This window comes from Schistocerca gregaria, chromosome 9 (assembly GCF_023897955.1).
Source record: "Schistocerca gregaria isolate iqSchGreg1 chromosome 9, iqSchGreg1.2, whole genome shotgun sequence".
Taxonomy (NCBI): Eukaryota; Metazoa; Arthropoda; class Insecta; order Orthoptera; family Acrididae; genus Schistocerca; species Schistocerca gregaria.
The window spans coordinates 131,232,785-131,249,487 of NC_064928.1; the positions used below are offsets into that span (position 1 = coordinate 131,232,785).

The following is a 16,703-nucleotide window of genomic DNA, read 5'->3' on the forward strand; positions in this document are numbered from 1 at the left end:
TCTATTTTTTCCTTGATGTAAAGAAAATATATGCTGTAGTCTCACTGCAATTTCTACTGTGGGCACCATCAAAGCTACATCGCAAAGAAGCTACAATTATCAAACAAATGCCTATAATTGGCATACTTTATGCAGAAATTGTCACTCACTTAGCTCCCACTACTTATAGTCGACAACTGACATACAGCTGCTGCTTTACAACACTGCTGTATGATATTATATGTCATTCTAGTGCAGACAGTATAGCGCAGCAGCCACGAATGTAAACAAATGAGAACTTAGACTGCCCGAGGGGAGAGGAGCAGAGCGGGTGCTCGAGTCCCTTTGTGTACAGTGAAATTTTTTATTTTTAAATCTCTATTGAAATGACTCTGATCATTATTTTTGTTCAGTTAATTTGTTTAAATGTAATTTTTTTTATTCATTTGTCTATTCATTAGTCATCACACAAAATATATCATTTGCTCTCATTTTTCTCCCTATCAGTCTTTTTCTACTTGGAACCTTCGTTCATGAGATTTTAATTACTGTTATGTATTTTCTTGCAAAATTTTTTCTTCAATTATCACAAATGAAGGTCCGCCACGGAAAATGGTTGCAGGATGTTATTTATTGCACCTTAAGCTACATCACTGTATAGAATGTCTGCAGTACAGAGAGCATCTACGGGAAACTTTGTGGGCCTGTATAGATCTCACCACTGGGGACCTCTCCCTGTTAGTTCAGGACACCACCATCTGAAACTGCCAGTGTAAGTGTCCGCATTCTAGGTGCTTTAGTATCTGCACTGAGTGGCACATTGCTACAGTACACTATCAGTGCAGGTACTTCAAAGAGCTGACAGTGACTCAATAAAAACTTGCCGTGTGAGTCAGTCTACAGGAAGAAGGAAGTCCAAAACCTCATGAACATGCACAGGGCTTTTGTAAGCGTCTGCCGACTGAGCACTCGAGCAATGACATTTGACACAATACGCAAGCTGAGGTTTGTAGTAGTCAGACTCTGAGGTCATTAGTGCCCAGTCACAATTATAAGAGCACATAGAATCTAGTAAAACTAAAGGGGGAGGGGGGGGGGGGGGTGACACCAGAAAGTTCATACAAAGATGCAGATAAAATAAGTGAAAGAGTTAGATGTCTTTGGACAAGCCAGTCAAAGTAATAAAACGAAGAACACGAGCAGCTGCTCGAGCGTCATCAGCTAAAATATCCTGTAAAGTAGATGGCAGAGACAGGACAACACGAGATTGACTAAAACGGGGACACGACAATAAAACATGGCGCACTGTCAATGCATGACCACAAGGGCACTGCGGGGCTGGGTCACCGGAGAGCAGGTAGCGGTGGCTAAACCGGGAATGCCCAATCCGCCACCTGGTCAGAAGGACCTCTTCTCGCCGAGATGGTCGGGAAGAGGTTGTCCAAGCAGTTGGGAACGGTTTTACAGCCCGGAGCTTGTTTTCTTGAAGTGATGGCCAAGTATCCCACCACAATGACACAAGCCTCTTACAAACAACCCCACTAATGTCAGATGACGGGACACAATGGGAGGCTGGCCGAGGCAGGAGGACTGTAGCCTTGGCTGCAGCATCAGCAGCCTCATTCCCAGGCACTCCTACATGGCCAGGAACCCACAGAAAGCTGACAGGAGAGCCATCATCATCAAAAGAATGGAGGGACTGCTGGATCCTTTGAACCAAGGGATGGACAGGACATGGAGCGCCAAGGCTCTGAAGAGCACTGAGTGAATCAGAGCAGAGTACATACGACGAATGGCGGTGGCGGCAGGCATACTGAATGGCCTGATGGAGAACAAAAACCTCGGCCGTAAAGATGGAACACAGGTCGAGGAGCCAGTATTTAAAGGTGACGGCCCTGACGACAAAGGCACAGCCGACACCATTGTCAGTTTTAGAGCCATCAGTGTAAATAAAAGTGTGACTGGCAAGTCACGCAGGAAGTTCGACAAACCGTGAGCAATACACTGCAGCCGGAGTACCCTCCTTCGGGAGCGAGCTGAGGTCGAGATGAATATGAAACGGAGCCTGGAGCCAAGGTGGTGTCGGGCTCTCACCCTCTCTGAAGGTAGGAGGGAGGGCAAAATCCAATTGTCGAAGCAGGCGACGAAAGCGGAGTCCAGTGGGCAGCAGGGCAGACATGTACAACCCATACTGACGGTCGAGAGAATCGGCGAAGAAGGACTGAAAAGAGGGATGGTCGGGCACTGACAACAGCCAGCAGGCATACCGACAAAGCAGTACACCGCGCTGGTAGGTCAATGGTCATTCGGCAGCTTCAGCATAAAGACTCTCGACGGGACTAGTGTAGAATGCTCCAGTCGCAAGACATAACCCCCGATGGTGGATGGAGTTGAGACGGCGTAAGAGGGATGGCCGAGCAGACGAGTAGACAAGGTTCCCATAATCCAACTTTGATTGGACTATGGACCGATACAAGCGAAGCAGGACAGTGCGATCCGCTCCCCAAGATGAACCACTAAGAACTCTGAGGACATTAAGGGAACGTGTACAACGGGCAGCCAAATAAGAGACGTGCGGAGACCAACAAAGTTTCCTATCCAGTGTGAGCCCTAGAAACTTAGTTGTTTCCACGAATGGGAGAACAACGGGACTGAGATGTAAGGACGGCGGAAGGAACGCTTTATATCGCCAAAAGTTGATGCAAACCGTCTTCTCTTCAGAGAACCGGAAGCCATTAGCCACACTCCATGAGTATAGGCTGTCAAGACAACACTGAAGGCAGCACTCCAGGAGGCATGTTCTCTGGCCACTGCAGTAGATCACGAAGTCATCGACAAAAAGAGAGCCTGAGACATTAGGTGGAATGCAATCCATAATTGGATTGATCAATATGGCAAAAAGGGCTACACTCAATACGGAGCCCAGAGGCACTCCGTTCTCCTGGAGGAAGACATCGGACAATACGGAGCCCATACGTACCCTAAACTTTCGATCTGTTAAAAAGGGATCAATAAAAAGGGGCAGGCGACCACGTAATCACCACCTGTGCATAGTGCGGAGGATACCTCCTCTCCAACAGGTATCATAAGCCTTCTCCAAATCGAAGAACACGGCTACCGTTTGGCGCTTTCGCAAAAAGTTGGTCATGATGAATGTCGACAAGGTCACAAGGTGGTCAACAGCGGAGCGGCGGCGACGAAAGCCGCATTGAACATTGGTAAGTAGCCGTCGAGATTCAAGAATCCAAACTAACCAAGCGTTAACCATGCGCTCCATCACCTTACAGACACAGCTTATAAGAGAAATGGGGCAGTAACTGGAAGGAAGGTGTCTATCCTTCTCGGGTTTGGATATAGGAACAACGACGGCGTCACGCCAACGCATGGGGACTTGACCTTTGGTCCAGACGCGATTGTAGGTACGAAGAGGAAAGCTTTTGCCTGCCAGAGAAAGGTGTGTCAGCATCTGGACGTGAATGGCATCTGGCCCCGGAGCAGAGGACCGGGACAGTTCAAGTGCACGTTCGAGTTCCCACATAGTAAAGAAATTTTCCAGATTCAGCGAGTGGAAGGAAGGTCACCGAGCCTCTTCTGCCTCTTTCCTGGAAAGTAAGGCAGGGTGATAATGGGTGGAGCTTGAAACCTCTGCGAAAAAGCGGCCGAAGGCGTTGGAGACACCCACAGGATCAACAAGTACCTCATTACCTGTAGTCAGGCCAGGTACCGAGAAGTGGGCCTTAATGCCCGACAGCCGGCGCAGGCCACCCCAGACGACAGAAGAGGGAGTAAAACTGTTAAAGGAGATGGTGAAAGAGGCCCAACAAGCTTTTTTGCTGTCTCTGATGACTCTACGGCATTGCGCTCGGAGTCGTTTGTATCCAATACAATTTGCCAATGTAGGATAGCGGCGAAAGGTGCGTAAAGCATGTCATCGAGCACGGATAGCATCTCTACAAGCCTCATTCCACCAGTGGACGGAAACGCGACATGAGGAAGAGGTAGTACGAGGAATGGAACGTTCGGCAGCACTGATGATAACAACCATGAGGTATTCGACCTGACTGTCACAACTGAGGAAATCGTGGTCCGGAAAGTTCTCCAGGGAGGAGTAGAGTCCCCAGTCAGCTTTCGGTATGTTCCAGCTCGAAGGACGTGGGGATGGGGTGTGGTGCAGGAGACGAACGACACAGGGGAAATGGTCGCTCGAATAGGTGTCAGAAAGGACATACCACTCGAACCGACGGGCAAGAGTGGTAGAACAGATCGAGAGGTCCAAGTGGGAGTAGGTATGAGTAGAGTCCAAGAGGAAAGTCGGGGCGCCCGTATTGAGGCAGACAAGATTGAGATGGTTGAAGACATCTGCCAAGAGGGAGCCTCTCTGACAGGATGCAGGAGAGGCCCAAAGGGGATGATGGGCATTGAAGTCGCCTAACAATAAAAACGGCGGAGGAAGCTGAACAATCAGGTGCATCATGTCAGCCCGACTAACTGCGGATGCCGATGGAGTGTAGACAGTACAAACAGAAAAAGGAAAGGCAGAAAGAGTAATACGGACAGCTATTGCTTGGAGTGGGGTGGTCAATGGGATGGGTTGATAATAGACATCAGCCCGAACGAGCAACATGACCCCACCATGAGCTGGAATACCGTCCACAGGGGTGAGGTCAGACCGCTCCGAGGTATAGTGGGTAAAAGCAATACGGTCAGTTGGGCGCAACTTGGTTTCCTGGAGACCAAGGACGAGCAGACAGTGCAGGCGGAGGAGCAGTTGTAATTCCTCCCGATTAGATCGAAAACCTCTTATGTTCCTATGTAACAAAGCCATCGCTAGTCAGAAAAAAGGGGGAACGAAACAAGTGAGGAGCTGGTTACCTCGATGGCCGCGGAGGGCCAGGTTTCGAGGGAACAACACTATGACCGGCGGGAGGCAGATCCTGTTCCATCGAGTCGCCGCCAGGTGCGGCCGCATTCCTGGGTTGCAAGGAAAAAGGCCCCGGTGTCGATGCGAAGGTCTTTGGGGCCGCGCTGGACTCGCCGGACGAAATGCACGCCTCGGCGCTCCAGGTTGCCCTGAGCTCCTCATCAGATTGCAGCAGGAGGTCCCGATGAAAAATAACCCCTTGCGTCCTATTCAGTGCCAGATGCGGGACAATGGACACTGGGATGTCCCCTAGTCGGTTGCATGCCTGGAGCGCGCCGACTGTGTGGTGGAGGTGGTCTTTATAAGAACGAACCCCAAATGCATTTTACTGAGAGCCTTGATTTCGCCGAAGATGTCCTCGATGTGCTGGACAAAGAACATGGGCTTGGAGGTGGCGAACGTCCCCCCATTGGTCCGAGAACAGACTAAATAGCGGGGGAAGTACTTCGCCCCAAGCTGGCGGGCCTGTCCTTCCTCCCAGGGAGTGGCCAAGGGGGAAAGGGCAGGAGAACCATAACCAGAGACAGTACCTTTCTTTTTAAAAGACTTGGCCGCAGATCGACCTGATACATGTTGACGTTTCATCTGCGAAGCATCCGCCCCGATACCACCTACTCCGACCAGGGGCTCTCCCCACGGGCGCCACCCAGCCTCAGCAAGGGCCACCTGGCAGGATGACCGTTGCCGGGAGTCCTGAAGCCCCAAGGAGACGGGCATCTACTCCTTGGCCGACGTGGGGAGGGTGCAGCTCAGGTATCGGCAGTACGATCCCTGTGTTGTCAGGGGGCTGGCTACCGTGCTGGATTTCTGGCGCCATGGAAAGTCCATCATGATCGTAGGTGCAGATGGGGACGCACTATGGGCGTAACTTGTGCAACCCATCAGGCATTTAGGCCCAATTTGAGGAATAGTGGGTGCGGTGACAACGCCGTTACAATGCTGAGTGCCAAGGTCTTAGTGCACTGAGGACCAGTGATACACCATGTAAGGCATCCTTCCCCAAAAGGCTCGTACTTCTGTAGAATTTTGAAAAATGGAGGTCACACCCCAAGGCGACCATCACATGGAAGGCCGAAACGGTTGAAACTCCTTTTAGTCGCCTCTTACGAAAGGCAGGAATGCCTCGCACCTATCCTTACCCCGGACCCGCAGGGGGTAGTCAGACTCGGTGTAAGCCTGCCCATCTTACTGCCACCCGCAGCTAAACACCTCCACCAGTGGGTCTGCCCGTACTACACATCATGTGCACCATCCGTGGCAGGTTTCTGCACTATTCCATGATGCCACTCACACTAGCTCATCTGCCACTACCGTGATGTCCGCTGACGGGCACACCGAAGGTGTGGACGAAATAAACAGTTTGCCTAAAGACTATTTTTGTCATGTACAGAAGAGGGAAAAACGTGATGGGGGAGGGGATCAACACAAAAATTCCAAGGAGATGCCTTCCTTATTTGTCCTTTAACCACCACTTTCACTGCCCAGAAGTAAAGAAAAATGGTCAAATATTGAATCTTTTCTGAATATCTGTTCAAAGATCTGTATGCATTTTCTGATATACTCACTTGTCTTTGACACAGATTATCTGTTGCGAGGTGAAGCTGATAACCAGGACAGGTCCCTGGTCCATCATTTTCCCCATTGCCAGGTCAACATTGTCAACGTCGAGCACTTTGGAGTCTATGATCAAACCTTGTGCTCGTGCTTGCAGTATCGGAGTAGACAATAACCTGCCAAGAGAAAATAGTCAGTAATATGTCACATTGTTAATGTAAAGTACAAAATATTTAACACTTAATTCACACACATGGTGATTTTGCTGAACTACAGGAAATGATCCCTGACAGAGTAAGGAGCAAAACGGGTTGTATGGGAATATGCTGGAAATGCATTCTAGGGAAGATACACCCACTTGAAGCTGGAGATAGAAGATCTTTGACAGTGTATGTTTCAACGATTGAAAGCATATACGATGACACATCAGGCAACTAGGAAGGTTTTGGTCTACCAGTGTTTTCACTCCATACTCGAAACGGTGTTAAAAGTCACCTGTGATGACAGGGCTGTCACACGAAAGTACTAGGTGGCACCCCTCCACTGCTGTGGCCAACTCGATGTGTCGTGCAGTGGTGAGAGTAGTAGGCCGAGTATATTGACCAGAAAAAGGCCGATGTAGTCTTTACATAAGCACAGGCAAACGGCAAGACTACTGGGAAAAATATTCCCGCCGACACGAAGCGCACTGTAAACTGTTTGTAATAGTGTTCCGTCATTTGCGTGTGACAGTCTCGCCAACCGTGAAAGGTGGACATGTCCAACACATACAGGAGCCTTGAAGGAACAGGTGTTGAACATTAGAATATGATCCCGGTATAAGCACTGGGCAAATGGCCTGCCAGTACAAGGTAAACCAGAAAACCATGTGGAATATTCTCCGTGACAACTGCCACTAGTCGTATCACTATGCGTGCAGGCCCTATTACCTACAGATTCGTCTTGGTGGCGACAGTTTTGCCACTGATTCATTGTACAGGCCACCACAATACTGGGTTTTGTGTCATCTGTCCTACTGACAGACGAGGCTGCCTTTACAAGGGTCAGTACCGTCAACATTCGCAATACCTCCTTGTGGGTTACAGCGAATCCAGTTTGGCATCAATGTATGGTCAGGGATTACTGGAGACCACCTCATGGGACCGGTCACGGGTATCCACTGACGGGAGATGCTCTTTCAGCTATAATAATGGTAATGGTGTTATTACACGACAGTGCGCCAGCTCACTTCCACATTTCCGTGCAGTTAGAATCTCTACATCTATCCCAAATGGTGGATCAGATGATGTGGTCCAGTCACACAGCCTACTCAGTTCGTGGATCTTGACCCTTTAGAATTACACCTGTGGGGGCACCTGAAATAAATCACATATGCAGAGCCCATTCCAGACGCTGGAGCAATGCATTCGTGGTGCATGTGCTGCCATTCGGGCGAAGAATGGCATATCATAATGTGTGTGTCAGTTCCTTAGAGGACCACGTGTCACTTTGAACACTTTCCCTAAAGGTGGTTTCATCACAGCACTGTACTGTGCAGGCATGAGTATCCCCTCTCAGGGACTGTTTCATACTGTTTGTCCCCATTTAGCAAAATCACTCTGTATACGCTGCTTTATGGTTCACAATGGACATGCAAGGACAGACTGTATTAGCAAAACCAATGTAATGAAGAAACAAAATGTATTCAGCACGGACGGACTTTAATGTGTTTAATGGAGTACAATCAACTTATAGTTGGCAATAGAGCAGTAGAGTATACTACAACAGAAATCAATCCCAGACCTTTACCACACACAATCTCAAACAGCTCAATCAGTGAAGATTTTAAGGAGTAAAGACAACAACTCTCTGAACAGTACAAACATCCTTTCTCAGAGCAATGGAGGAGAAAAAAAGAAACTCTCTCTCTCTCTCTCTCTCTCTCTCTCTCTCTCTCTCTCTCTCTCTCTCACACACACACACACACACACACACACACACAGAGAGAGAGAGAGAGAGAGAGAGAGAGAGAGAGAGAGAGAGAGAGACCTTGTCCCGGCTGACTACATTTTGACATTTTGCCATTACTGCAGCTCAACTGGCCTGTTGATTTCTCTGAAGGAGAACTCATCCAAAATCTAGCGAAGTTCTCCAACTTCTTTATGTGCCATTGAATGGCTTGGCACCTCTTCTTTTCATCAAGTTGTCAGCATGACTGCGTAAAGCAGGGACATTCCACCAGGACTTTCCATTACCATATTCAATTGGTACAGTCTAGTTACCAGCAATATACACAGTCTGTCCAACAGGAAAGGTGACTGATTTAATATTTGCATAACTACTAATGACATGGATGCACATATAAACTAGCAAGGTTTTTCTGCTACCTTCCGCTTTAAATTTAATATCACTGGCAACACAGACTGTTTGTAAAACTGAAACTTAATCAGTATGTTTTGAACTTCAGTTGTGAAAGGAGCAACGGAACAACATGCAAACATCAAGTTTTATTTTAAATTAAGTAAAAGTGCTACACACACTTTTGAAATGATACTAACTATTTATGGTAGTGAAGCAATGAGTTGTGGTGAAGCAATGAGTTGTGGTGAAGCAATGAGTTGTGGTGAAGCAATGAGTTGTGAAAACTTTTTTAGTAAAATGAAAGGTTTCACGATGATAGAAAGAGCATTACGCACAGTTCAAATAAAAGAAAATGTTCAAAAAGTGGCAGAAATTCTTCAAAATGATCACTCCATCTATCAAGTTAATTGAGTAGCTCACCAAAATTCCTAAAACCACTGTGCACCACATTCTAACTGAAAATTTGTGAAGCCAGAAGATCTGTTGTCCCTTTGTGCCTCACTCACTGATGATCAAAAAGATTGCTGGGTGGAACACAGCAGAGACAAAAAAAGATCGGTTGTTAGGGATGCAGACTTCGTGTCTTGATCATAACAGGTCCAGAAAATGTAGTGCTTTCAGTAGCACCCACTTACACAGAGCCAAAGCTTGGAATGGAGAGGTCTGGAATCTCCAAGACTGAAAAAAGTGTGCAAGCAGGAAAGCCATATGAAGACAGTGTTTTCTTTGATTATAAAGCAATTATCCATAAGAACACATTCCAGAAGGTTAAACGTTGAATGCAGATTACTCCATGGGTGTCTTATATCATTTATGGGTGACGACAATGCACTAGTGCACAAAAAACCGAAATCATATGCTATTTCTTGGCTCAAAAATGTATCGTTGTGCTTGAACACCCTCATTATTAATTTGACTTGTCTCTGTGTGGCTTTTGGTTATTTGTAGAATTGAAAACGGCAAAAAAGGAAAGAGTTTCAATACTACTTCACATTCCAGAAGGCTATGACTGTGGTACTCAAGGCAATTCAAAGATGGAGTATACTAATTGTTTTGAAAAAATTTTCCAATGCTTTCAGTTGTTGTTGATCGCCAAGCAGTCTATTTTTGAATCAAACGTTATTTAAACTAAAAATAAATATCTCATATTTAACTTCACACCAGACACCTTTCCGTGGGTCAGACTGAGTCCTGCCTTTAGATAACATCTACTATTTAACCCTGATAGTGTGCACCATGAACTGTACACCAGTGTCACAGTGACCAATTATTTGCTGGGAAAATTGCCTGAAAATAGAATATTTCATAATGAAATTGGACTCTCATATAGTAAACTCATTTAATTTCATCTCTATTACATACTTTTCCAATCAATATTAGTATTAATGCATCCAATATTCAAGACGAAGTAAAAACTGCCATGGAAACTTTTCAACAAAGAAATCTTAAACTGATCCGGATCTAAAGACTTTATTTGCAGTTTAATTAGATAAAGATGCCACTAACTTAACGAAACGCACATATTACACAAATATTTCTCAATTATTCATAAATCCGTTCATTCATTATTTCTATACTCTTGGAATATGGACTACAATATTATTGGCAGCTGTCAAGCCTGAACTATTAGCGACAGATGTTTCAACGTGACCATTCTTAACATGGATGACTGTATTTTCTTCACTTCAGTCTGAAGATTCAGTGGACTGATCAATTTCGGCACTGTCCATAACTGCTGTAGAAGCATCAACTTCAGAATCAATCACTAAAGCCACTTTCACAATTGAGCTCTTGTAACAATGTTTCCCATATAGCATCTTCCATTAGTAAAATGTCATCTCTACGTGCCACTTTCACATAGATGAACTTCACACTCAGCGACAGAACACATACATAATGGTTACTTCAGAAGATCACAGTGAACTGTCAAAAATATTTCTGTGAAATGAATTAAACAACAATTTCAAACATCTGTTCTGTACTAAATTTCACTCAATGCTAACATTGGTGGCAGTGGGCTGTGTACATGCAATGGTGCAAACAGACTGACAAACAAAAAACTCTTGTGTCAGAGTGACACTGGTGTACGCTTCTAGGGTCAATATTGCCATTCATCTTTCAAGTCCCTTTTCCTGTTTGTACAACTTTGTTGTTCGTTTAGGGCTGTCCACCTTTTAAGGCCATACGATTCATTCTGCATGTTTTACATTTTGGCTTTCATCACCGCTTCGATGAATTTATTATAATCTGACCGGGAATTATGGGAAGGCCACTGTGCTGTAAATGATCTGAAAATAAGTTAACTACTACATTTAAATTTAGTTTTTGTGAATTATGTGTTTTTCACTGAAGCGACAAAGAAATTGGTATAGGCATGCATATTCAAATACAGAGATATGTAAACAGGCAGAATACACCACTGCAGTCGGCAATGTCTATATAAGACAACAAGTGTCCAGTGCAGCTGCTACATTGGTTACGGCTGCTACAATGGCAGTTTATCAAGGTTTAAGTGAGTTTGAACATGGTGTTATAGTCAGTGCACGAGCGATGGGACACAGCATTCCCGAGGTAGCAATGAAGAGGGGATTTTCACGTACGACCATGTCACGAGTGTACAGTGAACATAAGGAATCCGGTAAAACATCAAATTTCCGACATCACTGCAGATGTGAAAAGATCCCGCAAGAACGTGGCCAACAATGACTGAAGAGAATCGTTCACTGTGACAGAAGTGTAACCCTTCTGTGAAATTGCTCCAGATTTCAATGCTGGGCCATCAACAAGCATCAGCGTGCGAACCATTCAATGAAACTTCATCGATATGGGGTTTTGGAGCTGAAGGCCCATTCGTCTACCCTCTATGACTGCACAACACTAAGCTCTACTCCTCACCTGGGCCCGTCAATACCGACATTGGACTGCTGATGACTGGAAACATGTTGCCTGGCTGGACAAGTCTTGTTTCAAATTGTATCGGCGGATGGATGAGTAGGGTTAGGGAGACAGCCTCATGAACCTGTGGACCCTGCTTGTCAACAGGGGACTGTTCAAACTTGTGGAGGCTCTGTAATGGTGTGGGGAATGGGCAGATGGAGTGATATGGGACCTCTGATACGTCTAGAAACAACTCTGACAGGTGACACATACGTAAGCATCCTATCTGATGACCTGCATCCATTCATGTCCATTGTGCATTCCGACAGACTTGGGCAGTTTCAGCAGGACAATGCGACACTGCACACATCCATAATTACTGCAGAGTGGTTCCAGGTACACTCTTCTGAGCTTAAACACTTCTGCTGGCCACAAAACACCCAAGACATGAAATTACTGGGCGTATCTGGAATGCCTTGCAACAACGTGCTGTTCAGAAGAGATATCCACCTCCTCGTACTCTTAGGATGTATGGACAGCTCTGCAGGATTCACATTGCCAATTCCCTCCAGCACTACTTCAGACACTAGTTGAGTCCATGCCACATAGTGTTGTGGCACTCCTGCTTGCTCGGGGGGGCCTACATGATATTAGGAAAGTGTACCAGTTTCTTTGGATCTTCAGTGTGTGCCATGCGTACATGTCCGGCAAAACATTTTGACTGATCTGTATATGATCAGGGACTATTTACCCATTCCAGATTATAAACCTTACGTAGTGGACTGTAACAGTGACTGATCTGATGTGCGATGTAATAGGCTCATGCAAGTGTAGAATTGGAAATTATTTTCTTTTGGATCCTAGTGTCACTTCGATTTTTTAATTCCTCCTTATGCTATCCCTCTTTATTTAGATGTCGACTAACATTCTGAAACTGATAGTACTGTTAACAGATCATACAACAGCTGTTTGGTGAGGTTTATTTTTCAAGACTCTATGAAAAAGGTTGTACAAACATCCAGGCAGATTTTGATTACAATATTAAAAATTTAAACTTGTACAGTTTACAAAACTCAAAACATGACACACTACAATCAATAATTCAGAATCACAATAGGCCAACCATACTAATATTCGAGTATAACAATTTGTAGGTATCTGAAATGGAACAACCGTGTAGGCTCAGTCGTAGGTAAAGCAGGTGGCAAATTGGTACATTGTTAGGATACTAGAGAAAATTAGTCTATTAATTGAGTGCTTGCAGAACATTGGTGTGACCCAACTGTGAATACTACTCAAGTCTGTGGGACCTATACTAACTAGGATTAGCAGGAAATATTGAACACATACAAAGAAGGATAGCATAAATGGTCACAGCTTTAATTCATGTGAGGCCATCACAATAATACTAAAAAACCTCAACTGGTAAACATCTGGTTAAAGACATCAATAATCTTGCAAATGCCTTCTTACAAAGTTTCAAGATACAGAATCAATTGAAGGGTCTAGAACTACAGCCCTGACGTATCACTCCTCAGCAACTGCGAAGACAAGATTCGGGTAATCTCATAGGGCACAGAGTCAGTGAGATGATTATTCATTTCATATTCCTTATGTTAATTGACTGAAAAGAATCCTTAACAATGGATACAATGGAAGGTGCGCTCTTAAATGCACTTCACAGTAGTTTACAGAGTGTCTATGTAGACGTACATATAGATGTTGTCCACAGAATTATGTATGTGCACTGTCCAATTACAATAATGCAATCACCTGTCAAATGCCTGAATAACCACCTTCTGCAGTGCCTGTAATTTTTAGCGATGACATGACATTCCACCTTAATGGTAAAGTCAGACAGACACAATGTACGTATATGGGGTTTGGAAAATCCGCATTCACCACTGCAACGTGAAAAAGACTCGCCAAAGATCAACATGTTCTGTGCGGTATCCCATACAAAGGTTTATGGGCCATTTTTATTGGGGAAAGAACTGTAATGGGAACCACGTACTTGAACATATTGGAACAATGGCTGTTACCCCAAGTTATGAAAGATTCCCAGAACTTCATTTTCCAACAGCATGGAGCTCCACTCCATTGGCACTGTGATGTACGAGGCTTTTTGAATGATTCCCTAACTCAGCACTGGATCAGTCGCAGGGGACTTGAGGACCTGGCTCTGCACTTCTAGCCACCGAGGTCTCCTGATCTCACACCCTGCGACTATTTCTTATGGGGTTATGTGAAGGAAGTTGTTTGTATCCCGCCTCTACGAACCACACTAAATATGATCTGCAGAATCAGATCACTGCTGCCGTGCATTCAGTAACAGCAGATACACTTTCGCGTGTGTGGGACGAGTTTGGCTACCGCGTTGATGTTTGCCGTGCAGCTAATGGCGGCCACATCGAACATTTATCACATTTCTATTTATTAAATAATTATTAAAAGCTAATTAATTACAAATTATTAAACTGATGTCAAATATTATGAAAAAAACTTGAATCTTCCTCTTTTCAGTGGTATAAAGCTTTTTCATTTTGGATTTGTACTTGAATAAATACGAAATTTTGAAAATGGGCCCATCATTTAGAATAAGCCTGTATTTGTTCATTCTATAGGATAGAGATACGCACATATGCCGACGGCACCAGTATCGAATACACAAGGTATAAAATGGAGAGCATTGGCCAAGCTGTCATCTGTATTCAGGTGATTCACGTGAAAATGTTTCTGACTAAATTATGGCTGCACGATGGGAATTAACTGAATTTTAATGCGGAATGATACTTAGAGCTACACGCAATTCCATTTCGGGAATTGTTAGGGAATTCAGTGTTCCGAGGTCCGGTGTCAAGAGTGGACTGAGAATACCACATTTCAGGCGTTACCTTTCACCGCAGACAATGCAGTGGCTGACGGCCTTCACCCAAAGACTGAGAGTAGCGGCATTTGCATAGTGTCGTCATTGCTAACAGACAAGCAACACAGTGTGAAGTAACTGCAGAAATCAATGTGGGACTTACGATGAACTTATCGGTTAGGACTGCGTGGCGGAATCTGGCATTGATGGGTTACGGCAACAGACGACAGTGCCTTTGATAACAGCACAACATCACCTGCAATGCCTCTCCTTGGCTTGTGACCATATCGGTTGGGCACTAGACGACTAGAAAACCGTGCCTCGGTTAGATGAGTCCGAATTTCAGTTGGTAAGAGCCAATTATAGGGTTTGAGTGTGGCACAGACACCACAAAGCCAAGGACCCAAGCTGTCGAGAAGACACTGTGTCAGCTGGTGGTGGCTCCATAATGGTACGGGCTGTCATTACATGGGTCCTCTGGTCCAACTGAACCACTTGTAGACCATTTGCAGCCATTCACGGACATCACATTCCCAAACAATGACAGAATTTTTACGGATGACGACGAGTCACATCACTGGGCCACAAGCGTTCGTGATCGATGTGAAGAACATTCTGCACAATTCGAGCGAATCATTTGGTTACTCAGATCACACGACACTAATCCCTTTGAACATTTATGTCACTGAGGAGCCAGTTCGTGCACAAAATCTTGCACCAGTAGCACTTTTGCAGTTATGGAGGGCTATAGAGGCAGTATGGCTCAATATTTCTGCACAGGACTTCCAACAACTAGTCCAGTCTGTGCCGTGCCGAGTTGCTGCATTACGCCAGGCAAAACGAGGTCCGACACAATATTACGAGGTATCCCGTGACTTTTGTTACCTCAGTATACATGTTTTGCGATGTTGGCTCTCGGTACTTTGGCATTATTTATAAAAGTTGCTGCTGTTTGTCAAATCGTGCTGAGTGTTACTGCTACAAAATCTGGCTCAGAATTTTAATTAATCACTGGTATTGCTTCACAAGACCTAACGACAGACAACATTACTGTGAGTGACACTGTACATACTGCATTCGGATGTTGCAAGTGGCTAATTAGTATACGTTTTTTCTGATTTTAAAGTGATTATTACAGTAATTATTAAATTTCATTTGTGCAATTATACAGAACATAGTGTAGCAGATAGCTAGACGTGGCACTTTCAGCTGAGCTTCCATGTGTACTATTTTTGTTATTGCCTTAACACTCGTCAGCAATTGTCACAAACAGATACTAATTCACAAGTTTTGCTGAAACGTGAGCTGGTGACTGTATTTTATTACTCAATGATTAATACTTCAATCAGATGGAAGTTAAGCTAACAAAACTAAATCAATGAACTTGAATACACAATGTTTCTAATCACTGTTGTGCAACATACTTGTTTGTTCAACGACAATCAATAACAATCTTGTATGCATTCTTTTGGTCAAAGTTTATTCTTCAGAAACAATGCTTTTTCTGTGAAGTGTAGAAAATTAGATTATAAAAGTCATTAATATACTGGAAAGTGCAACTAAGCTGTAATTCACCCACAGTTAAACACAATCAAATAGCTCTTTCAGACATAAAAATGGAAGGTCTTCAGTCATCCACCACACAGTCCAGACCTCTCTCCAGGTGAGCAGGCTCTCAGAGGCATAAGAATCATCTCAGATGAGGATACTGAGCACTATGTTCAGAAATGGTTCATAACATCACCCCAGGAGTTTTATGAGATGGCCATTAATCACCCTGTGTTGCCGTGGGAACAGTGTCTCAACAATACTGGGCAATACTTTCAAAGCAAAAGTGTAAGTTTCTGGTTACAGGCCTCCAGTTCATGTTTTCGTCCCTCCCCTCATCTGCAGTGTGCCCCTATACACTGACTTCTCACCTCTATTTGTCACTATATAAATACATTTTCACTCTTGTGCCCTATCACAGGCATTTTATTTTGAGATAACTACACCGTATTCTGGGGGATTAGGTCATCGAGTCCTCTTTGTTATGTGTGTCTGTAGTCTCTGGTGGTCCATTGAAAGAGATCAGTTTTTGGTTTGTTTGTTACGATCCTTAAATGTTCCCCTGAGAAGCTGTGGTAGAAGGTGTCTACCTAAACAGAACCCGACTTATCTGTGTGA

The 16,703-nt window shown here is 44.7% G+C and overlaps 1 protein-coding gene across 2 annotated transcripts in view; it reads right to left on the bottom strand.

The window, feature by feature from the left end:
• LOC126291896 (mitochondrial import inner membrane translocase subunit TIM44) overlaps positions 1-16,703 on the bottom strand; it is a 68,521-nt gene that overhangs the window by 11,508 nt on the left and 40,310 nt on the right. For both annotated transcript variants that reach the window (XM_049985625.1, XM_049985624.1), the window contains exon 7: positions 6,466-6,630. In XM_049985625.1, coding sequence (XP_049841582.1) covers positions 6,466-6,630 — 165 coding nt within the window. The remainder of the gene's footprint in view (positions 1-6,465; positions 6,631-16,703) is intronic.